The sequence below is a fragment of the Nematolebias whitei genome, chromosome 16, assembly GCF_014905685.2.
Source record: "Nematolebias whitei isolate Nwh7 chromosome 16, NemWhi1, whole genome shotgun sequence".
Classification (NCBI taxonomy): Eukaryota; Metazoa; Chordata; class Actinopteri; order Cyprinodontiformes; family Rivulidae; genus Nematolebias; species Nematolebias whitei.
In genome coordinates this window covers 28328275-28353967 of record NC_056513.1, presented here as the reverse complement: position 1 = coordinate 28353967, position 25693 = coordinate 28328275, and the positions used below count along the sequence as shown (strand labels likewise).

Sequence of the window (25693 nt, the reverse complement as noted above, 5' to 3'; positions counted from 1 at the left end):
ACCTTTTTTTTATCCTAACCCTAACCCTATATATATATCTATATATATATATATATAGATATATATATATAGGTCTCTCTTGTAAATGAGTCCTCGAGGCTCAATGGGATTAACCTGTCTAAATAAAGGTTGAATGAAAAAAAAAAAAAAAGCATATATATATTTTAACAAGCACTTAGATGGTTAACAACCCATTCAAATACACCAAAATGCAGGAAAACACATCTACTTTACTCAAGATTTTCTGGGGATGGATCCCCAAACACACCCACCCCCTGCTATTTGTGTTCTGGCATCGATCAGTTTACAAATTAAGCTCTGTCACTTGGTATGTCTACTGCCGTTATGATTCTGTTCAGTTTTATGTAAAGAGTTTTCTGTAATAATTTGAAGAAGTGGCAATACATTTATTATGTTCATTATGTGAATAGCTAAAGTTTTAAAGTGGTTTTTGATACTTTTAATTTTTTCAAAACTGTCATTTTTGGAATTTGAAAATATTTTTTTCAATTAAATGTGTCTTGAATGAAAAATACCCCATGTTTAAAAGTATAAAAACTGTATTAACACTATTACAGAACAGGTCTTAAGTATTTATGTCACACAAATATTTCTATTACTTTAAAGAGACAAATTGAAGAAAATTATTTAATAAACATGAGGGTTATGAGGGGGTCCATGAATTTTTTCTCCCCTGTAAGGGGTCCCTGAACACCAAAAATTTGGAAACCCCTGGTTTAGAGAAATCGGATAAAGTACAATAAAATTTGAAGCTCACACATAGTGAAAAGCTGATGAATGAAAATGTAGTCTCTCAAAAGAGCTTTAAATTTTATTACACATGCAAAAAAAAAAAAATGCTGACAAATGGCTGCTCAGAAACATGGTTGCGATTTTTAAAAACATCAACTACTGATCTTCAGTATTCTAAACCGTCTTCTTCAGTCTTAAATACAATGTGCAAAAAAATATAAATAACCCTCTGCTGACAGAAACTTTCCATGCTGCTCCAAGAAGCATTTTTCTTAAAAGCCATACAGAATACTAAATTGATGTGAACGCTTGCATTAAGCCACTGTGGGTCAGTTTCAAACTGACCTTTCATGGGCATGATCACCCAGAAATGAATGTCCATAGAATGTTATCTGAATGCACATTTTGTCCCTGAGAAACTTCTGCTCTCTGGTAAAAATACTCTCACCATTAATCTGGACATAGAAGCCTCTAGAAATCCTAGACGTAACTGCTAAACTACAAATCATAACCTGGCTCAGTTCCATAGGCACGTTAATATCTCAAGATTTTTATTTTTTGTTTGACAGAAATATTTATTCAGAGGTATCACTGAGCAAGTCATCTAAAACTGAGGTAATTTGTTGTGTCCCTCAGTGTTGTGTTCTTGAACCCATACTTTTCCTCTGTACATGCTGCAATGGAGAAATAACGTAACTCTGATGCAAAGTGTAAGCACAAAGATTTATCTGGTAGTAAACTAGAGTGATGGTTTTATTTTTATCTTGATTCCGTCTGTCCGTCCATCCGTCCATCCATCCATCCAACCATGTTCCGAAGTTGGGCAGTGGGGGCAGCAGTTTGAGCAGGGAGGCCTAGATATCTCTATCGACAGCCATCGCTTCCAGTTCTTCTGGGAGGATTCCAAGGCTTTCCCAGGCCAACCGAGACAAAACACTTGTATGGACAAAGAAGAACAAGGAACTCAATATCCCTTGCCAGGATGTGGCTTACCGGGGCCCCACCCTGGAGCCAGGCCTGGGGGAGGGGCTCGTCAGCGATCGCCTAGTGACCGGGTCTACCAATGTGGCCTGGTCGAGCTCAGCCTGAATGGGTTTGCCTTCCTGTGGGACCACCACCTGCAGGAGGGGCCATACGAGTTGGGTGCACAATGTCATGGACAGTGGCTGAACGCCGGGGCCTTGGCATGTTCCCGTTTTTAGTATTTTACATTGCTTTTAACGTAGCTGCTTTGTTTTGTTATTTGTCATTTGTTATACTCTGCAGATGCTGGATGCGGTCTATCATGGTGCATTAAGATTCATAACTGGCTGCAACTACTGTACCCATCATTGCACCCTGTATTCACTGGTTAACTGGTCATCATTAACCTCACTCAGACTCTTCCACTGGTACATTTTCATCTTTAAATCACTTCTCGGTCTGTTGCCTTCATACATCTCCTCCTACATGTTTTAGCACGAGTGCAGTTACAGCGTGCGCTCTCTGGACAGTATTACATGCAGCGTTCCCTCAGTGCAGACTGAACTACAGTAGGCAAAAGGGCCTTCTCCTACTCGGCTCCTGTTTCCTGGAATATCTTGTAAAAAGATTTGAAGCTCTCGACCTTAACCTCTCTAAACGACTTTAAAACTCTGTTAAGCTCCTGGCAAAAAACAATGCAGACATGTTCCTGTTTTTAAGTTTCCTAAATCTCCTTATAATTTAGCTAGGTTTTTCTTTCTACTATTCATCTTGATTGTCCTTTTGGTTGTGATTTTATTTTGATTTGTAAAAAAGAGGAACTTAAATTTGTATGCCTAATCCTATTTTGACAGTTTATTGTTGTTGTTGTTATCCATTGCTGTCATCACTCTTTGTTAAGAAATCAGGTCTCTCTTGTAAATGAGTCCCCGAGGTGCAATGGGATTAACCCATTAAATAAAGGTTGAATGAAAATTTTATATAATTTAATTTACTTTTCATTGTACCGATATATGCTTTTTATGTCCGTCTACTGTTGTCTGTACCTCATCTGTTCTTTGTTTAAAATAAGTCTCTCTTGTAAATGAGTCCTTGTGGCTCAATGAGACGGCTGAATAAATTGGCGCTCTGACCCTGGTTTGCCAAAGCTTCTTTAATGTAAAGGGTTGTCAATGCACTGGCTGGCTACAGTGACCAACCACCAAGAAAGAGGATCAAAATTTAGAAAAGCTGTTTGGAAAGCTGGAATCATGCCCCTGGGGTAGGTCCTCTAATGTCTGCAAAAGACTTCCAAAAATTTCTAGCTCCAGCTTTAAAGAAAACTTGAGGTTTTGTCTTTTCAAAGCTTGTTTTGAACATTTTTTTTGTAGCTTTATGTTGTTTACTAAACTGAATGTTTTGTGTCATTGAATTTGCTCAACTGCTTTAAGTTAAGTGCTATGTGTTGTCATCACTGTATGTTTCTATATGGTGACAAAATTAGTTCTCTGCATTTAACCCATCGCATCTGAGATGCACCCAGGTGGAGCAGTGGGCAGCTATGCAAGCGCCCGGGGAGCAATTAGTGATTGGGTGTCTTGCTCAAGGACACCACGACATGTTGGCATGGTCGAGAGTCAAATCGTGACGTTCTGGTTCCAAATCGACTGCCCTAATTCTATACCATCTCGGGCCCATTAGGTTTTATCATTAAATGTTATTTTTATGTGAAGTTCGCCCCTTCCTTTTACGTATCTACAAAATACTGAGAGCCACTTGATCTATGTTTACATTTCATATAAAGTCTAAAAATGTCAGAAAAAGAACACTGAAGTCAGATATTCAATTTACAATATAAGTAGAGGAAAAACCAAGGATGATGATAGGATGTGACATGAGATCATTTTGATCAAAAATACATTAATAATTAAAATCTTGTCAACATGTTCTTTGTTTTCATCTACTCTTAGTTAAATGTGCTTCTTTGAAGCTTTATGAATTATTAAACAAAATATTTGTAGCTTCTTTTAAATACACCATAAATTTATTTTTGAACATTCAACTGTAGATAACATCTTGCCATAAGAGAAAGTCTTTCCATTGAGCTGTCAAACTGTTTCCTCTGCTTAGACAAGGTTTTAGAACAATGTAAGAAGAGTTTGTGCTAAGCAGCTTGAACAGAAAGCTATTTTCCTCCTTGTGTGTAAAGAAGAGGAACATCAGTGTTTAACATCAGGAACAGAGATGAGAAAATGTGGTGTGTGTGACAGCTAACTAGAAGCACTGACAGTATCATTACCACCAGCATGGGCAGATGCTGACACACTGACAACACATTCGCATGAGAGAGAAAGAATGTGAAGAGCAAGATCATGGACAAAGAGATCTGCGAAGTTAAATAAATGTAAAGCACTAAGAGAGGGGCTAGAAATCTGTTAGGAAAATGCTTTTGAATAGTGAATCTTTGAAAACCATATGGTGGAGTAAAAATAAAATGATTTCGTAGGTATTCACCCACACAGTAAAATGACAGAATCAAAGGAATAGCCAGTTTGTAAATGTGTATGTGTTGGGTGGTGGTCTACAGCCAGCTGTCAGCGCCGCAGGGACACCACACTAATAGGGACTCATGGGACCTCGGCCCATCACAAGCAGGCACTGCTGCCTGCACTGCTTGGCCCTTAAAGGGCCACTGCTTCCAAGCTCCCTTTTATTGCTCTTTTTGTTGTTTTTTTTAGCTGATTTGCTCCGTTTCCAGCTCAGGTGGAAAATCTGTCTCAGAACCAGGTTTTCATTTCAACTCTTTGCTTCCATCCCCCTCAAAGCCCTCTTACTAAATGTACACAAATGGTTGTGAGCTCTCCTTTTCACAAACACCTCACTAATAAAGAGCGAGGGGATGCTTTCAAAAGCAAGAGTGTATTTTTCCCCACAGTTGTACAAAGATAAAGACAGACTGGAAAATGATCAAATAGAAAAAGCTGCAAATCATCAGACAGAGTTCAATGTAGACACAAGTGCTGACCAAAAATCAAAGATAAATGCAGGTAATGAAGATTACTTGTCTTCTGAACCCCCTTCTAAAAGCTGTCTGACTTCAGATAACGGAGGAGAGCAAGTCAGCAGGTTGTCATTTCATTGGTGATGTAGGTTTGCGCACCACTTACCACTTGCATGGCTGAGCTTCGGGGCGGGTGTGGCTCAATAAGTAACTGACAAGGGGTCTGTCCAAAACTCCTGATCTGAGACTCCACAGCCTAAACGAAACAAAAGGAAAAGAAAAAACAAAGATTATATACATTTCATCTCATTTTTCTGTAAAATTTTTCTTGTAATGTGCCTCAGATTTGTCTCAATGAAACAATAACGACCCCGCTAATGTAGAACAGATTACTTTGCACTTAGAAGTAAATACAAATTATTCTTTTATACATGCTACAACCTTCCCTGATTATTGTGTTTACATAAAAAACATCATAAAAGCCTTTACAGCAAGGTGAATAATACATGCACTTGTATTCAAGCACATGTGCACATTCTACATATAAACACTCTTTTTCACCGTCTCCTGTTCACACGCATTTATGCAAAGCTGCCAATTAATCCTGTACAGCCATACAGAATCAGAGGCTGTGGGCAGACTGACTGGTATGCTGGGTTAGGTGGTGTTAATGAAGAGGTATTGGACCATAAATGTCAGAGCAGACGCCGGCTGAGCAGCCTCTGGATATCATCACACAGCTCAATGTCAGACGAACCACTGTGAGGACGGACACACTCGCAGTACAGATGCATGAAGCTTTTCTAAACCACCTTAAAACATCAGGCAGTTAGGACAATGGTTTTAGAATGTCAAACATTCTTTATCAGTAAAGTAGGTTTTTATGTTGCTCTTTAACTAAACTTTCTTGTAAATACGTTTCAAGAAAGATCTTTACTGTTTCCCAAAGTTGAAACGGAGACAAATTGTAGAACATATGACCAGAATCATTATCTTAAACAAAAAATAATCATAAAAGTGTTTCTCAAATCTTTCCATTTTTAGAAACCAAAATACTCTTAAACACATCAGGGTAAATGTGCATAACACCATCAGGCTGATAACAGTTGAAGACCACCTATCAGACAAAGAATGAACGTGTGTAAAAGGGACAGGCAGACAGAAAGGCCAACACAAAATGATGACAGAGCCATCAGTGTGTTGTTGTGCTCTACGACTAACTGCTGGGTAAGAATGACAGCTTGTGTGTGTAGGCTGAAATGTTTGAGCCCAACTTGGCGCAGCCTGAGAATGAGCTCATAGTTGAGGCCTGCACTTGGAATATCCATGAGAATCTTGGGAAATGAGTCTACTCGTATCTATCCATCTATCCATCCATCATATCTTCGCCTTGTTCCCAAGTCAGGTCATGGGGGCAGCAGCTTGAGCAGGGAGGCCCAGACTTCTCTTTTGACATCCACCTCTTTCAGCTCTTCTGGGATTTTAAAGCCCCCAGTATATTCCCGCGTACGTACATCCGGAGGTACATGCGTAGGTCTGCGCAGGGCATGTCCGTGCAAAGCTCAGTTTTTACAACCACGTACGCAGTCTCGCACAATGAACTCCCCGGCGACGGACTGTTTTGTATGTGATACCAATGTATTAAATTCCCCTTCTTCATCCCTGATCTGGCCTTTTCTTTTGTTTTTTTGCCAAAAGGCAAGCGATCTCTTCCTCCTCCTCCATTGATGCCATGACTGAAATGGTGAGAAATTAAGGAATTTGTCACGAGTGAATTAAAATCAGGTCCAACGTGGCTGCAGGAGGGTCTGGAGATTTCCTGGTGGGCCGCTTTGATGTGTGGGCTGCAGGACCAGCGCTCCCTATTTTTTAAATTTTTTAGAACTTTTTATTAACAACATATAAACACAGAACACCGCTGTGGCTGGGGCTGCCCGCTCTCGTTTTTTGGACCTGTCAATCAATCCAGTAGGCGTGTCAGCAAATGAACAATTGGCGACCGCAATTTGTCCCAAAGGTAAACGCCCCTTGTCTGTGGAGCTGCTCTGCAGCCGCTCAGGGTGGCCGCTCGAGCAAGAAGTCTCAACCCTCTGCGTACAGTGCGCACAGTTTCCATGTGGCTGACAGGACGCGCAAGTCTACTGGAGCCTTAAGGCATTCCCAGGCCAACTGAGAGACAGTCTCTCCACTGTGTCCTGGGTCTTCCCCGGGGTCTCCTCCAAGTTGGACATGCCAAAGCATCTCCCTAGGGGAGGCTCCCAGGGAGCATCCTTACCAGATACCCAAACCACCTCAACTGGCTCCTCTCAATGGGGAGGAGCAGGTGGTCTACTCTGCTCCTCTCCCGGATAACTGAACTTCTCACCATATCTCTAAGGGAGAGTCCAGCTACCATGTGGAGGAAACTCATTCCAACTGCCTGTATTTGTGATCTCATTCTTTCAGTCACTACTCAGAGTTTGTGAACATAGGTGAGGGTAGGAACATAGACCGACCGGTAAACAGAGAGCTTCGGTTTACAGCTCAGCTTCCTCTTCACCACATCGGACCGACACAGAGTCTGCAATACTGCAGACACCACACCAGTCTGTCAATCTCATGTTTCATTCTTCCCTCACTCGTGAACAAAACCCTGAGATACTTGAACTCCTCCACTTGAGGCAGAACATCACCCTAGATCTGAAGAGCGCAATCCACCCTTTTGCGACCGAGGACCATGGCCTCAGATGTGGAGGTGCTGATTCACTTCCCAGCCGTTTCACACTCGGCTGCGAACCGCTCCATTGAGAGCTGAAGATCACGGCATGATGACGCCAACAGGACCACATCATCCGTATATAGCAGAGATGGAATCCTGAGGCCAATGAACCAGACTCCCTCTGCCCCCTGACTGCACAGAGAAATTCTGTCCATGAAAGTTATGAACAGAATCAGTGACAATGGGCAGCCCTGGCAGAGTCCAATTTTCACCTACTCATATCCATTGTCTGAAACTAACTAGAGAAGAAGATGATGGAATGATTTTAGTATATCCTGATGCATGCTTAATAATCCAGGTAGAAAAATCTAAAAAAATGTTAAATCTGGTCCTCTGGACATTCAAAAAACAAAACAAAGCAAAAAATAAATAAATTAATTAAATTAATTTTTTAGATTTTAGTATACCTTTTTGCAAGGTTTCATCAAGTTATTTAGGCAGAAGTGAGTCCTTAAATTTCTGCAGAACAACATAAAAAAACAAAGATTTCAAACAGTTCAATATTTCGCTAAATTGCAAGCTATTTTATTTTTATCCTATAAGAATTAAGCTAGGTTCACAAGTTACAATTTTCAGCTGCTATAGACAAAATCTTTTCAAGTGAATTTTATTTTTTACAAAATCTTTTGTTGTGAGCTTTGATCAATGGTCAGTCAGTGTCACAGGCTCACCAACAGCCATAAATGAACATAAATTGAGCAGTGTCCGAAAATTTCTAGGGAAAACCTGCAGTGTGTTGTTACTGCTGCTGCAGCCGATATACCGACCCTTTCCAAAAAATTAGAATATCATGGAAAAGTTGCTTAACTTCCATAATTCCATTCAAAAAGTTTAATCTTTAATAGATAATAGATTCAGGGCCCACAATTTAAACAATTTCAAATATTTATTTGTTTATTTTTACATAATTTGGGCTTCCAACTCATGAAGCCCGTGACAACAGGATTTAAAAAAATTTAAATACTGTGGAGAAATCAGCCCAAATTTTTCAGGGCATGAATGTTTTTAAATCGAGTGTGACGCACTAATCATCTACTAAACTTAAAGCCCCTGCACAGGTTTCTCCAGGTGTCATTAAAAATTGCTTCAGTTTGGTTCAATTTTCTCAGTTCGGTTCAATATGTGGAAGATTGCAGACATAACTCGCCAGAAGACCATCATTGATACCCTCCATAGGATGGTAAGCCACAAAAGTTCATAGGTAAGGAGGCTGGCTGGTCACAGAGTGCTGTGTCCAAGCATATCAATGGAAATTCTAATGAAGGGTAAAATGTGTCAGGAGAAGATGCACCAGCAAAATAAGACTGTGGGCTTCAGTGGATTATCAAACAGAGAAGATTCCAGAATCTGGCAGAGATCCAGAAAGAGTGGAATGAGGCGGGAGTCACAGCTTCAAAAACCACCACATTCAGACGCATCCGGGAGACAGGCTACAACTGTTGGGTTCCTCGGCCCTCTTTTCCAATGAAAGTAAAGTATGCCTTTCATTCAGAAATCAAGGGTTTGGAGGAAGAAGGATGAGGGACAGAACCCATACTGCTTGAGGTCCAGTGTGAAATATCTACAGTCAGTCATGATTTGGAGTGCAATGTCCGGTGCAGGTGTTGATAAACTCTGCCTTCTTAAATCCAAGGTCACTGCAACAGTCTACCAGAACGTTTTAGAGGACTTCATGATTCCTTCTGCTGAGGATCTGTATGGAGATGCAGATATCATTCAAAAGGACCTGGCCCCTGCCCATGCCACCAGAAGCACCAAAACCTGGTTTGATACCCATGCCACAGTGCTTGACTTGCCAGCCAACTCGCTGGACCTAAACCCCATTGAGAATCTATGGGGTATTCTCAAGAGGAAAATGAGGGGCACTAGACCCAACAACCAAGAAGATCTGACAGCAAGCATCAAGGAAATCTGGGCTTCCATAACTCCCAGTCAATGCCACAGGCTGATTGCCTCAATGCCACGTCGCATCTAGGCAATGATTAAGACAAAGGGATTCCCAACAAAATACTGAAGATTGACATATCGTTATGAAAGTACCATATTTTTATTGATTTGTTGTGATCCCAATTTCTTTCTTTATTTCTGCAAAAACTGAGTAGTGTGGCTGATGTCTTCACAGTATTCTATTTTATTGAATTCCTGTTTTCATTGGTTTCATGAGCTGGAAACCCAAATTATGTAAAAATAAACAAATAAATTCTTGAAATCATTTAAATTGTGGGCCCTGAATCTATCATCTATAATCTATCATCTATTAAAGATTAATTTTTTGAATGGAATTATGGAAGTTAATCAACTTTTCCATGATATTAGAATTTTTTGGAAAGGGTCTGTATTTTCCTCAGCCTATGAGCATGTCCACAATAGGGGTTGAATCGACTAGTCAAGTCTAGGACATATCGTGAGTTTTTTAATTTCACGTTGACAAGTCGCAGTAACATGATTGGGTTACATGTCACGCCACCGCCCAGCGCTGATAACCGCTCAGAGATCACCGTCCTTGTTTTTATTTAATTTAATTTAATCCATAAAATAAAATAAAAAATAAAAACAGGGGGGCGCACCATCGCTGGTGGATAATCCACCACCACACACCCCACAACCGGTAGAGGATCCACCACCGCCGCGGTGGTTTATTTAATGGATTAAATCAAATAAAACCAACTTGCAGCTTAATAATAGTTTTGGTTTTACTATGACTTATTTGCAGTATGATAAATGGTAGGAGCATAAATATACGCTTCCGATGTTTTGTTGTTCTTTTTTTTTTTTTTTTGCAAATAAATGACTTTTTGTGAATATGATATAGCGTCTTGAGTTCCTATGACATCACATTGGCTAGTTGACGTCAACTCGACTTTTATCATGTTGAGGCCGACTTTTAAAAATATGCTTTCGTTCAACCCCTAGTCCACAGCCGTCTCAATTTTCACACTCTCTTCTTGTTGGAGTCTGGATCTAATGAAATGAGCATTAACATCAGTCCTTAATTTTTATTTGTTGAACTGAAACAACTTGTGTCAGATCGTTGTGATGTACAGACTCATGCAGTCTGGCAACTATTATATCTCCCCTTGCACAATGAGACACATTACGTTATTAAATTGAACATGTGATATATACAAATCCTTTACAATTTTAAAATTGCAGTGTTTAAAAATCATATTGTACTTGAACTCTGTGTTTGAAAACAATACATTACTACCATCACTGTCTGGTTTTTGTTCATGCCAAAAATACTTCTATTTTATGGTTTCATTCATACTGAAACACTTAACTCTGAGAAGGTCTCATTAATTTATGTTTTGTTGTTATTTTTGTTCTGTCACTTAACACGATGGTTCCTAATGAAGCTGAAAAATCCATCTAAATTATTTTTATTTTGTAAGAATTGCTATAAAAGCTCCCGTATACCTTACAAAAACACCTAGTGTTCCTTAGGGGGGAAATTGGCCAAAGGGAAATCCAATTATAAATAAATTTTATCATCCCATAATTATAATGTCATTAAATAACACATTCCTTTAAGTAATGTGTTTTATATTAATTTACCTATATCTCTACTTTTGATTTTATATTAGCTCACTCTGTGATGCTGCTTTTTACATTTGAGAGCCTCTGTACAAATTTACTGAGAGGGCTTTCACTTTACTGGGAAGAGGTATGCTTTTACTGACAAAACATTCCTGCGGAGTCCTGTCTCTCATCGTCTGACAAAACCGTTTTAGTTTGGATGTAAAGAGCAAAAATACCCCTTTTTGCAAGAGTAAACATTTAAATAAATATATAAAATGAAAAAAAAAAAAAAAAAAAAAAAAAACTGTTCCGCATGGATGCAGGTAGAAGAATGGAATGCTGCACAACTGACAATGTCTGTTAGACTGACTGAAATCAGGACGTCAACAACACATGCATCGTGAGCAGCAGCTTTGTTACATATCTGGATCAGTAAAAGCAAAAAACTAAACAAACTGGTGTTTTGCACAAGTAAAAAAAAAAACCGAATAAAATAAAAAGATTAAAAAAAAACAACCTGCATGTCCAACCACCAAGAAACACCTGCACCTACTCATGATGCATTACTTTAGTGTTCATATATACTAATACTGGGCTAAAAAAATATATATTAAAAATGAGCTCACATCAATTCAAGATTTTACAACTAATCTGTATAGAAACTGAATATTTTCAATCTCAAGCACAGAATATCAGTGCATCATTCAAAGTCAAAGTGTCACTGTTCTTTTTTTGCTTAAGCTAATGTGTGGAAGAAGAGACTCCTCAAAGACACTCAACTCATCTTCATTAGGGTCAGAGTTGACATTTACGAGGCTGCCAAGACGGTGGAAAGCGGTAGATTCTAGGTCAGGATGCCCTATCCCTATATGCCAATGTAATGCTCAGGTGATTATATGAGGGTCCATCCACAAGGCCAATCTCTTTTAGGGGCACTGGCCCATGTCTGATGAGGCTTTTCTGAATTCTATACATTTAAATGGCTGCAGTGCCCTTAGTTCAGTCCAAGCCTGTTCTTTGATTTACTTAGCCACTTGACAAGATGGATCTCCATGTAAAACATTATGCTTTTTATGCAAATCAACCCAATAATGAAAACTATGAATAGAATTAAAACCATGAATACAAGGATGAATGAATGAATACAAACATTTTGTTTTTCTAACCAACGATGGGCTATGAAGTTTGTATGATTGGGCTTTAAATTAAAATCTTAAGAAACAAGAGTGGACAGTGGATGCAACATCGGCCAAAAACTACATGGCTGATGTTTGGGAACTGACTTTGGCAAAGTCTCAAAGCAGGTTCACATGCATGGCCTTATTTCCCATCTTCTGCCGAATTAAGCAAACACTGTACAATTTAAATGGAGCTCTGTTTTGTCGCCGGTGTGAGAGGCTGTGGGATTTTTCCATAATCATACGGGAAAGAGGAAAAAGCCCTGTAGAACCACGAAAAGGGAAATCAGGGTAAATTTCTCTTTATACACCAAGAGGCAACACAGATGTGAATGCAATTCCCTGCACCACAACATAAATGAATGTGTATGCACAGTTTTTTAGGGGGGTGGGGGGTGGGGGGTTGAAGCTAGACAGGAAACAATCAGGGTTTTTAAAAACATGACACTGGTATTCACAGTTCAGTGTTAGCATTCACTAACACTAATCTGTACGTTCAAACTTTTTTCCAGAACCAAAATGCACACAAACATAAACTGTGGTTTTCTTTTTTTTTTTGGTTGATGAGCACACAGAAATATACAAATGGCAAGGCCCCCCTTGCCTATAAATAAATTTTCACACACGCATATTTTGTATGCATATTGTGTCTATGTGTTATCTCGAGAAATCAACTTTGTGCATGTGGGAAAGGTTGAGGGTTGTGGGAGTTGGCGTCTGCCAGAAAGCATGGCAGGAGTATAGGATCTGCAAAGCAAAAAGACAAAATCATATAAACCAGTCTCGTACAAACGTACACAAATACACATCTGTGACTCATCCCCCTTCCCACTGCTCTGCCCCAGGGCTCGCCTTAATGCAGCCTATCCCGGCTAAGACCACAACTCTGAACTCTGGCTCAAACAGTTGTCATTCAGTAATGACGGACTCTGGGGACACTTTCAGATGCAAAGCCGTCAGTCTCAGAGTTCCTGCAGCCCTCTAGCCAGTCCCCTCCAGCGTTTGAATGTGATGAGGTCCAGGCATGAAACTGTTTCCACCTTCTGCACAGACAGGGCACTTTTCCTTCCGCACAAACACTGCCGACGGGAGAACCTTGGATTAGCTCACAAGGGAAACACGGCTTTTGTTTATTTAACTAATTAAAGTGCTCAGACTGGACGTGTTTTCAGAGTTTAAAAAGCAGCAGACTGGATCCACGGCATCGTAGAGAGAGTGGGTCTAGAAAACGACGAGTTCTTTTTATAACCTGGGAGCAAAATGAACTTCAAAGTTTTAAGAACACTACACATTAACAGATAATTTTAGCTTCTGTATTTCACCGACACTAATAATGGCAGTAGCAATAAAACAGTTGTCTTGTTTTATACTGCTACATGTAGAACACTGAAAATATTTTTCTTCAAATACCAGAAAACTGGATAACTTTAAATTAAAAGTTATTGAAATTTGCAAGATAATCCCAACTCAAACTAAAAAACATTTTTAACAATAACTCAGACCAATACAGTAGTCCCTTGCGACTTCACAGTTCGACGTTTGCGGACTTGCTATTTCGCGTTTTTCAAAGTAAGATTGCAAATAAGAAAAAAAATATTGTACATGACACATGATTGCCAACTTAATTATTACTCACGTGACTGGGACAGCAGGGGATACAGTAAAAAGGTAATGAAAAAAAACTTTGGACAGGCGCTACCATTTTGTAGTTTTCGCTCAAAAGCCTACACTGTCTCGCCACTGAAAAGGACTACATTTCCCAGAAGCCAACAGTGCTTCCGGCCACTGCTTTCTGCCAAAATGAAGGGAAAGTTTTGAAAGTTCGGTCCTTATTCATAGTGACTTTGGCGCTCTGTGGATGCAGAGAGCCGTATGGAATGACCAGGAATTGGACCAGAACTGGACTTCCAGCATCACCGGTCAATCTGAGTGCTGCTTGCCAGCTCAGGGAGCCTCTCGAGGCATCGCTTGGAGGTCCGGTGTTTTCTCCGGCACTCACTGAGACTTTTTCATCTGGATTTGGACTCGATCGGGGCCGTTGTGTAGTTTTGTTTGCAGTACATAGCTAGTATGCAGTACATAAACATATGTTAAAATTACATCGGTTTAAGAATTTAGAACATTGCAAGCATGTGGGAAGGGTTTATAAAGCCTTAAAAAATATGCTAAAATAAATACAGCTTTCAAACTTTGCGGTTTTTCTCTTCGTGCAGGTGGGGGGTTGGAACATAACCCCTGCAATAAACGAGGGACTACTGTACTTATTTATTTATTAACCTATATTTAACCAGGCAAATCCCATTGAGATCGCAGAGCTCATTTGCAAGGGAGGCCTGGCCTGAAGGCATTCTAACATGACTGTTTTTAGATGGTTGCAGGAAACCTGAGTACTTGGAGAAATCTCATGCAAACACAAGGAGAACATGCAAACTCTGCACAGAAAGATCCAAGACCCAACCTGGAGATTAAACTCAGGACCTTCTTGATGTGAGCCATCAGCGCTAACCACTAATCCACTGTGCTTTTGTTTTATGTGCATTTCAATCGTTCATTATTACAGTTCAAATTATGGTAGCACAGTGGATGAATGCTGTTTTAATACAACTCAGATCATATTCATCTGCTTTTGATGGTTTTGCATCTTTTGGTAGATAAATAATAAACAGCATCATCACTGGAACAGCTTAGCATAAACAGTGAAGGACCAGGGATCCAGTTTTCTAGTGTACATGTACATGTAGGCATGTGTGTCTTAAACAGAAAAATGGGTAATGCACTGCGTGTGGAAATGACCAGGCAACTCAGATAATGAATCTTTGTGTGTGTGTGTGTGTGTGTGTGTGTGTGTGTGTGTGTGTGTGTGTGTGTGTGTGTGTAAAGGCCATAGCACATCTGGATGGGAATTAGGGTGAATGAGGTGATAAATCAAAGATCTACCCCTTGTGCCCGCGATGCTCCAGTCAGTGAGCATGAAGGGCAGCGAGAGGGGAGGCAGAAGGCTGCTCGGCCACTTGATATACTCTGAACTAATCTCCATTTAGACATGAATGCCAAGAGAAGTCTTATTTATTACATAATGAACCTTGTTTCCATTGTTTTGTCCATTACTGCCCTTGGTTATAGAAACACATTTTAAATGCAAAACTTGAAATTCACAGCTACATTTCTTCCAGCCATTGCACTCCGACTGTGGAGATTTTGTTTTTATGATGTATTAACAGTATGGGTAGGGGATACAGTGTAATTTATATTTAGATGCATTGTATTGGTGGACATGGAACATTCTGAATCAACTGTCAAATATCTATTTTGTTCATGTTAATTTGTGCTGCCACTTCAGAATCAGCAGAATAGTACCGTATTTTCCGGACTATAAGTCGCTCCAGATTATAGGTCGCATCAGCCAAAAACTGCCTCATGAAGAGGAAAAAAACAATATAAGTTGCATTTATTTAGAAGTGTATTTCACAAAGTGCAACAACAGACATTTAATCTGAAATAACAACACACAGAACATACCTGAGATCCTGAACAGGCTTAATAAACATAAGCCAACGAGTCCGACAAGCAAGTTATCGGTAAATTCACCAATCTCATTCCACATCACCTTTGGGGGCATTTTACTTGTGTTAAGTTTTTCTCAGTTGTCTCTAAAGCCCTAATCACACAGAATTAGTTTTACCTAGGGATCACATGTAATAAATAAATTACTCCCCATCGTCTGTGACATAGTCTGAAAAATGTGTCAGTAGCAGGATATATAGTTGTTTGATCTACTACTGTTATAGCAGTTGTGGTTAAAACAAGCTGCAATGTGTTTTCACTTATTTTTCACCTTTTCTTCACTAAAGTCTGAAGAATGTACATCTGTAAATAATATTTTGGGTCATCTTAACATAACTGTTTTTACTAATGACCTTGACATGCATGATTTGGGACAGAAACAGTTCCAAATGATGTATAAATTTAATTGACAAAAAACGCTAATCAGGTTAACTTTTTAATGGCATTTTCAATATCATGTTAGCTTCTATGCTAATTGCTAATCAGCTAGTTGCGATTAATAGTTTTACTGACATACTGTGCACATTTTATTAAGCATAAAATATATAAATTAATGTCCGTTTATGTGAAACGAGTGTCATTTCAATTTGTAAACAAGTGTTTTTATACAAGTCGTACATTAGAGAGTACAGGTATGTATAATACAAAGCTTGCACTGATTTCCTCTTAATATGTATTTTTTCCCCTCATTGTGTTTCAATTCAAAGCTCTGTTTCATCATTTGAAACAGGTGCTTTAAAAATAAACTTACAAAATAAAGCTCAAGGAGGCATCAATCATCCAATAATAGACACACATTTTAAGCAAACTTTTAAGTTTCCTACTTCAGTAATCTGACATTACATAGCAAAGATATTCTGAATAATCAAGTCAGCAGTGACAGATTACCAGAATCCAGTAATTACGGTTCAAAGCAACAAAAATATGGGTCATCTAAGAACCAGGTTGAAATGAATGAATGAATAAATGAATGAATAAACCTTTAATATTATATCAAGACAAATATATTTTCATGCTAAACCTTTGCTTTAAAAAAAAAAAAGGATGATGTCAACTGGGTCAATTGGCTTTGCTGCTAGCAAGCTGCTTTTTCCAGCAGGTTGGTGAAGTTGTTAAGCCGGTGTTTGGTGGTGGGCGAGCTTGCTGTGTTTTGATTTCAGCCCTATGTCTCGTGTGGTTGCTTTTGTGCAGGCCAGCATAGCCTGTATGTGCAGCAGTTAAAAGTGGTGGGAATGAATAATAAATGAAAGCCAGGGAGGCTTTAAGGCGTTAAAGTGGAACACTTGGTGGAGAGTGCTTTCAAAAAAGTATTACACAAGGGAAAAGCTTTGCTCAGCAATACCTGCCAGTAGACTGTTAGCTTAGCTCTCTTGTGCCGCTCTATAGACAATTTAGCGTTGCTAATGGCATTGAAAACTCCTTTGAAATATAGATGCTTTTGTATTGTAGTCATATTAAGCATCCATTTGAGAGTGCTCCAGTGTACTTACCGTAATAGTATTTTTGTATCTAACTCAGCATAATCTTATGGAGTTAAATCAGCAACGTATTAAAATGTCTGTGTACAAACTTGCAGCCTCACCTCTCTGAGCATGGGGTCACTGATGGAGCTGAGGTTGACTGCGCCTTCGTAGGTTAGATAATAGAAAACATTGAGCGCTCTCGCAGCTTCTGGTCCCTGCTGCTTGTAGCCGAAAATCAAGTCGATCCACTGGTGAAGCTGACAGGACACAAACTCACTCTCCAGAGCCTGTAACAAAAACGGAGGACAGATTAAGACTATTAGAAATGTCAACATATGAAAGCCATTTAAACACCAAACTTTGACCAAAAGGTGCTCCTCAAAAATGTTCTTCCTCCCATTACCAATCTTAATGCTCCTCAAAGGCAAACTGCTCAGAGAAGGTGGAATTCCTGCTAATTATGTGATGCAATCTGCAGATGATTTTTATAACAAGCAAAATCTGATTAAAAGGGAGCATCAAAACTCCAGTGACTCATTAGGGAGTCATTTCAGCTTCTGTCTTTGTTCTTTCTCGGCTGGTTGTGAGCCGACGACAGCCTGTGTTATTCCTCCAGCAGACGTCTCTGCGTCGCCATTATTTAGATACAAGCCGTTTTCTCTCCTCATTAGCCGGCAAAGGAGGGGAAAAACCATTTATGGTTTTCTCATAAAAACAGGCAATAGTGTTAATTTGTGTAGAGTCGCAGGCTCACAAAAGCCCTCTAAACACGACAAAATTAGAATGAGGCAGCCCTTGATCGTCATTGCTGCCTTGTGTCACATTAATTTGTGACTAAACATTAGCCTGTGCTGCACTTAAATGGCAATTTATATCATTTAAATTTTTACTGCATGTGCTAGTGCATCCCTCACTTAAATGTGACTTTTTGACAGGCCATTTTGCATCTAATTTCTCCCCACTTGCTTAATTGCAATTTTTAGCCAGGGAGCCAAGCACATGTCTAAAGCTGTGTGCAGCTCAGGTGTGATGATGTTTCCTTGCAGCATCTGCACAGACTAAATTTTGGCTCATGATCTGTACTGATGAGAAGCTTAGCAATGAAAGTATTTAACAGATGATTTGAGAAAAGGAATAAAGACAGGTTTTAAAGTGGCAAACGAACCAGGAGAAAAACAAAAAAGGTGTTAAGGTTTTTGGTCTAACTGCTAACACTAAAAATAAATAAAATAAATCTGCATTTCAGGACAAAGATAAAACAGAGTAATAAGAAATAAATGTCTGTGTTTGTTACAATACTTTTTAATTATTGTAAATAATGCGGGAACAACCTCTTTTCTCCGATACGAGAAGTCAGAGTGAGCTTCAACCGTGCATATCTGTATACGTGAAAGAAAAATGTGTGTCAAGTGTTAGAATGGACCTTAGACAGGCCATACTCCCGTGTTCCTAAAACTAAAGCTGGGACTGATGAGCATTTAATGTGCACAGCAATCAACGGTCAGTCAGTCAAGGGAAACATTTGGCATGTTGCCACTGTCTCAACTCTAATCAGCAAGTATGGGATGATTCCGCCTTTGCATTGATGATCCTGCCCACAGAGCTGGGAAACAGGTCAGTCACCACTGTAGTGGCATATCACCTTCACCTGAGAAGAACCAAGAAGAGCCGAGTGGAGCCGCACTTAATGACAAAGCGGCAAAAGAGCAGCAATGTTTTAGCAGCTCCCTCCTCTGAGGTCTGGCTTTATGTAAACCACTCATGTGGACCATTTGAAGATGATGAATTGCAGAATAAAGGTAAAAAACTGTAGTCTTATCTCAGAACTGGGGACATTTGTTTAGAAATCAGTTTGACAAAAGGCTCAAGAGTTCTTGATTAGCTAACCCATTAGAATTTAACCTCGTTAGATGAATGTGTAACTCTTGAGTATAAAATAAATTTTGCACTTTCATGTGAAAATGCCTTGATAGGGCTGAGATGGGGTAGGGGCAGGGCAGCCGACTCGGGACCCGAAGGTCCTGGGTTCGATCCACGGTCATTGCACATCTCGTGGTGTTTCTGAGCAGGACACCTAATCCCGAATTGCTCCCCGAGTACTTGCATAGCTGCCCACTGCTACACCTGGGTGTATCCCAGGTACAATGGGTTAAATGCAGAGAGTCAATTTCGTCTTTGTATGAGAACATACAATGATGACAACACATAGCACTTTATTTATTTATCACGTTACCTTACCAGTCGTGTAGTCTATGTGATACGTGGGTATATGCCATATACCCACTAGAAAAGCTTGGGAATTTCCGTATACGCACTTAAAAGTGCCCAGTGATGCGTGACATATATGGTAATTGGGCATGCGTCATTGATATGCCGAAACATTGAAACGTCGGGGCCAGACTAGTGATTGGGGTGAAACACATCATAAACGGTCTCGGAGAACAACAGTATCAGAGGTGGGGCTGGGGGAGAAGAGTGTGTTTGTATTTCGCCAGGTGTCTGTGCCACCGGAAGCCACTCCAGCTACGTAAAGCTAGCGAGACTGACGCAGAGCATCGCCGGAACAAGGGCGAGGGGGTTTTCAGAATAAAAGTTTAGATCGGATATTTATATTTTGTCATGTTGAAAGTATTAGTAACCTTTGAAGCCACCAGCACAAAGTTTTGAGAGCAATAAACAGCCACACCCTTATTAAGCAACAATTATTGGTCGGATTACATTAAATTATTTTTTTAAACACAAATTCTATTAAGAAACACTTAATTTAAAACATTCATATTTACATGTGTCACTTAAAGCCTAAATAACTTTCATATTTAGTCCAATTTACTTTGGAAGTCTGAACTAAAAAAAACAAACAAACTTATAATAATAAATAATGATAATGTATGCGTGTTTGTATGTGTGACCATCCATCCATTATCTTCCGTTTCCTAGGGAGGTGCTTCGGGAAAATCAAAATAAATTGACAATTACATTGTACTACGGTACTTTGGTGTCTAAGCACATACCCACTACGAAAATGTAGACTACACCACTGGTTAAAGCCTTTTATTTTGAAGCATTAATCACCAGAAAGACTAACTAAGAACTTAGACAAATTAGGCATAAAAGTATTGAAAACAAGAAAAGTATTCTAATCATTTCATGTAAAACAGTATTTCATTTCATAAATAAATTCAGTATTACTGATAAAATAAGCTTCCAAAGAAATACATATGTAGTATACAAATCTATAGAAATTGTGATTTTCTGTAATTTTCCATTAGCCATAAAAACAACTAAACACAAATTATTGCGTTTTAAGCAGAGTTGGTTAAAAGTATTTGTACATGGAAATAACCTCAATATTACACTTTTTTTAAACAAATAGTTATTTCCTTATTTCATTCATCTCAGCACAGTTAGAGTTGTAGAAAGTATTTTTTTTTATCTTTAACCCAAAGAAAAAAAGTGACAATACATTACAACGTGAAAATAAAAATATGAATTAATTTTCTAATCTTGAAGTATAAGACGTGCATTAAAGCTTAAAAAAAGCACATTAGGATAAATAACTGAGAAGGGAGACATTGAGTCAGAGTGGGCCATGCTCCATGCCTCGATTGCTGAGGTGGCTGCCTTGAGCTGTGGCTGCAAGGTTGTCAGTATTTCTTGCAGTGGCTGTCCACAAATTCTGTGGTGGACACCCCACATTAGGGAGGTTGTTAAGGTGAAGAAGGAGTCCTATCGGGCTTGGTTGGCTGGTGGAACTCTGGAGGCAGCTGCGGAGAACAGGCGGGCCAAACAGTCTGCAGCCTTGGCTGTTGCTGAGGCAAAAGTTCAGTTGTGGGTGGAGTTCGGTGAAGCCTTGGATAGAGACTCTTGGTCATCTCCAAGGAGATTCTGGCAAACCTTAAGGAAGCTGAGGAGGGGAAGAAGTGCTTTATTAACACTGTGTTGAGTAAAGGTGGGGTGCTCTTGACCTCAACCAGCTATGTCGTCAGGAAGTGTAAGGAATAAGTCTTGGACTTTCTCAATCCCACCTTAAACTTCCAAAGCTTTCCATGGAGGACGCCGAGACGGTGTACTTCGGGGCTGGTCTGTCCATAACTGTAGCTGAACCTCTGATCCAGGAGAAACAATATAGGCTCCAGCCTGGCCGTGGAACACTGGACAAGCTCATTAAAATAGGGTCCTTGAGGGGTCATGGGAGTTTGGCCATTCAGTCTGCATACGTTTTGTGGACGTGGAGAAGGCGCTTGACCATGTTCCTCGGGGTACACTGGGGGGGGGGGGGGTGTCTGCGAGTATGGGATTGGGGGTCCGTTGCTATGGGCTGTTTCAATCCCTATGCAAGTTACAAGAAAGTTTGGTTTGCATAGCCAGCAGTAAGTTGGACACCTTCAGAGTGGGAGTTGGACTCCGCCAGGGCTGCCCGTTGTCATTGATTCTGTTCATAGCTTTTATGGACAAAATTTCTTGGTGCAGGAAGGGGGCAGAGGGAGTCCGGTTCACAGCTAAGTGTGAAGCGGCGGGAAAGAGAATCAGCACTTCCAAATCTGAGGCCATGATCCTCTTCTAACTTCTAACTAACAGAAGATCGACATCATCAGGCCAGGATTCTGCGGTCTACACTAGCTATGTTTACATGCGCAGAATTCTTTGACCGGATTGAAATGTGTTCTGTTTGAATAATTCAAATGTATTGTTTACATGGGCACAATCTGTTCATGACGAGCGTTTACATGCAGCGGGCTTTGTTCTGAACAGCAGTACTGACATGCGCAGAGTGGTAAACTCTCCTTAAAAAAAAAACACCGAAGAAGAAGTTCTACTTCCGGGGTGAACGTAAACAAACTGAGCACCCAAAATGGACCTGCGACATGTTTTAATGATGGTGGAGACGTTATTGCACTCCCTGACTGAGCTACAGATAATACAGATCATTTTGAGCTCTTTCAAAGTTTCTAATAGAAATGTTGTGTCGCTCACCGACCAGTTTTGCTTCCATGACATGCTAATATTATTAGCGTTAGCCAGGCAGAAATGGCAAAGTTGCACATGGGCAGTCAGGTCAGTTTTTCATGATCAGATAAAAAGGAACAGATCAAGCGTTTACATGCGCACCGATCGGGTTTCGGATCGGCGTAAACCACCCGTTTCGTTCTGATCACAAATTACATCGGATTGCGCCGAATACACAAAAAATAACACGAACGGAGTGTTTACATGACACACTTTTATTCCGACCGGCCATTTGATCCGGTTACTTATGCCCATGTAAGCATACCCACTCATCACCAGGCCAGCGGTCACTCTTTCAGGGATGAAGATGTTCACATCCTGGACAGAGAGGAATGATGGTTTGAGAGAGGAGTAAAGGAGGCCATCTTTGTGAAAAGAAATCGTCCATCATTAAACAGGGGTGGAGGCCTCCGGGTTCAACTGTCCCCCTCTTACAATGCTGTGATTGTTAGTATCACTCAACCCCCTGTGAATAGTAAACAGCCATCAGTGTGCTAATGATCCATTGTTTGGCTGATGGTCCTTCTTGACCATGTGATCAGCTGGTTTTGGTTGTCAGCAGCAAACTGGTTGATCCACTCTGAGAAGGTGCTATTTAAGAGACTGAGCTGAAAACAGCACCTCAGACTGAGGAAGTCTCTCGGATGAGAGACGAAACGTTTCTACATTTTTTTTTTTTTTTCTTGTTTTTTGAATGTCCAGAGGACCAGACTGAACTTTTTTGGATTTTTCTACCTGGATTATTGAGCATGTATCAGGAAGTTTGAGATTGTCATTGTTGTATGTTCCCATACAATGACAAAATTAGTTATCTGCATTTAACCCATCACACACACGAGATACACCCAAGTAGAGCAGTGGGCAGCTAAGTAAGCACCCAGGAAGCAATTAGGGATTAGGTGTCTTGTTTAGAGACACCACGGCATGTGGGAATGGCTATTAGTCTGTTGTAGTGAAGACGGAGCTGCGCTGCAAGGCAAAGCTCTCCGTTTATGATTGGTCTATGTTCCTATCCTCACCTATGGCCATGAACTTAAGTAGTGACTGAAAGAACGAGATTGCAGATACAGGAGGTTGAAACGAGTTTCCTCAGCAGGGTAGTTGAACGCTCCCTTAGAGAGTACAAGTGTGAAGCAGCAGGTGTGAAGTGGCTAGGGTGAGAATTTCAGTAATCTGGGAGAGACAGAGTAGAACCGCTGTTCTTCCACATTGAAAGGAGGCAGTTGAGGTGGTTAGAGCATCTGGTAAAGATGCTCCCTGGGCGACTACCTAGGACAGTCCTTCGGGTATGTCCAACTTGGTGGAGACCCCAGGGAAGACCCAGGACACACTGGAGAGACTATGTCTCTTGGTTGGCCTGGGAACGCCTTGGAATTAAGAGTTGTGATTTCTCATCCGAGCCTGATGTGAAATTTGGGCTGGGTCGGGCCGAAATTATGTGCTTGATGGGCGGGCCGGGTCGGGCTTCGGTGGTGCAGTTTAACAAATCGTACAGCACAAAAAAAACTAAATGAGAATGCATGATATAAAATTGTGTTAATCTACTTGTAGAGGAGGAGGCAGTAAGTTTATTTGTTGAGGATAAGGAAAGAAAATAGAGTGCAGAAGTTAATCTGACTGTGTAAAGAGAGTAGCGCTGGTGCATTTGCACAACTAATTATGCATGTGGCCCCGCCCCCTGCTTTGCTCTTATCACACATCTGAAGATTTGCAATTGACCTACAAAAAGCAACATAATGGGGCTGGAAATTATTAAACAAAGGCTAAAAACGAGAACTAGCTCTACAAAGCCAGCACAGTGCAAAATCTGAGGTCTGGAACCATTTTAAAGTAGTAGTTGATGACAAAAACGTAGGTTAAATCGCTTCATCAGCGTCAGCGTGACTCAGGTTAATTTTATACAAATTTCTTTTCGGTCTCAATTAAAATAGCCTTGTTCTATATTTTTCCAAATATTTTTTGCTCTGTAAGTATTTTTGTTCATCTGTATAATAGCCTGTCTTTAGAGTTTATTTTTTAGGCTATTTGTTTTGTATGTTAATATAAGATATCCATTTGACGACTTGTTAATAAACAAGAGATCTTATATCTTCCTTTCTTTGAAATATGTTTTTTTAAATGTTATGTCAAACTGATTTGCTTACAAAAGCAGTAAAAGCTTATTGGTAAATAAAATAACATGTCGGGTTTGCTTCGGGCTCAGGCCTTTATAATTAGCGTTAATTAGTCGGGTCGGATCAGGCTCGGACACAATGCCTTTGGGCTCAGACCGGGTTGGATTTTTTAGGCCCGAATGCAACTAATTTCCAGAATTGTGCCGCTATAGGTGGTTGCATGTTGGAGTAGCTCTCACATTCATTCTGAGATTTTGCTTTTGAAAACTTTAATTACTCTTTTCTGAATGCAAATCGCTTTATTCAGATGATTACTTCCTCTGGTATCAGATGCTGTGGTGCTGGAAGGATTTCTACTGAAAACTTTTTTACTTTTGGACATTTGTTATGATGTGTAACCATAACAACAGGGTGGTTTTCTACAATTGGGAGCAGCTGATTAACATCTCAAAAGCTCAAATCTCAACTACAGCCCCAAATCCCAAATGAGTTGAAAAGGAGGTGCCGTGGATGCATTCCCGTCTACCTGGAGGCAGTGCTTGAGTGCCTGACTGCAGAGATCTTGGAGGTAGCGGGAAACACAGCTTGTGACAGCGGGAGGACCAGCGGGAGCACCTGCAGTTAAGTCTGCGGCAACTAGGGGCTTGGCAGGCTGCTGGGAGAAATGGCCATCGCTCAGGAAGTTCTGTCCGACATTCAGGCAGTCCTGCTGCCCAAGAGGACAGAGAGGTCTGCTTGTCTGGATGGACAGATTGACATCTGTAGCCAGTTTCTGCGGATCCACTGTGGGACGGCCTGCTATAAGACATCCTTCCTGCCCAAAGACATCAGCATCTAGAACAACTCTAATGAAACCAAGATGAGCTACGACAACAATTAATTTCCCTTTGGGATTAATAAAGTATATTTGAATTTGAACTCTACTTGGAATCCTCCCAGAAGAGCTGGAAGAGGTGGCTGTGGAAAAAGATGTCTGGGCCTCCCTGCCCAAACTGATGCCACCATGACATGACTTCGGAACAAGCGGAAGATAATGGATGGATTGAAGGGTAAATAACTCTCATTTAACGGAATAATACATTTTGTTATAATTGTTGCAGATTTTGTCACCTTTGTTGAGGCAAGTTATGTTGAGCAACTTTAAACACACTTCTTATAGACCAGTCGAGCTGATTATGATTACAGTAGTTCCTCATTTATCACGGGGGCGTACACTGAAGCCCTGCGATAAGTGAAAAACCGCGAAGTAGGGATATTAGTATAAGTAGAGGTTTATTTTAGTGTGTGCATATATATATATATATATATATATATAAAGGAGTTTTAAACCCTTCCCATAATATTGAAATATTCTAAACAATGTTTCTAAACGCTCTAAAAGAGCACAGAATGTC

General features: G+C 40.2%; 1 protein-coding gene across 1 annotated transcript in view; it reads right to left on the bottom strand.

The window, feature by feature from the left end:
* lrba (LPS responsive beige-like anchor protein) overlaps positions 1 to 25693 on the bottom strand; it is a 312704-nt gene that overhangs the window by 34873 nt on the left and 252138 nt on the right. The window contains exons 46-47 of the mRNA XM_037689844.1: positions 17298 to 17465; positions 4863 to 4952 (exon numbers count right to left, since the gene is read on the bottom strand). Of these exons, the coding sequence (XP_037545772.1) occupies positions 4863 to 4952; positions 17298 to 17465 (258 nt within the window). The remainder of the gene's footprint in view (positions 1 to 4862; positions 4953 to 17297; positions 17466 to 25693) is intronic.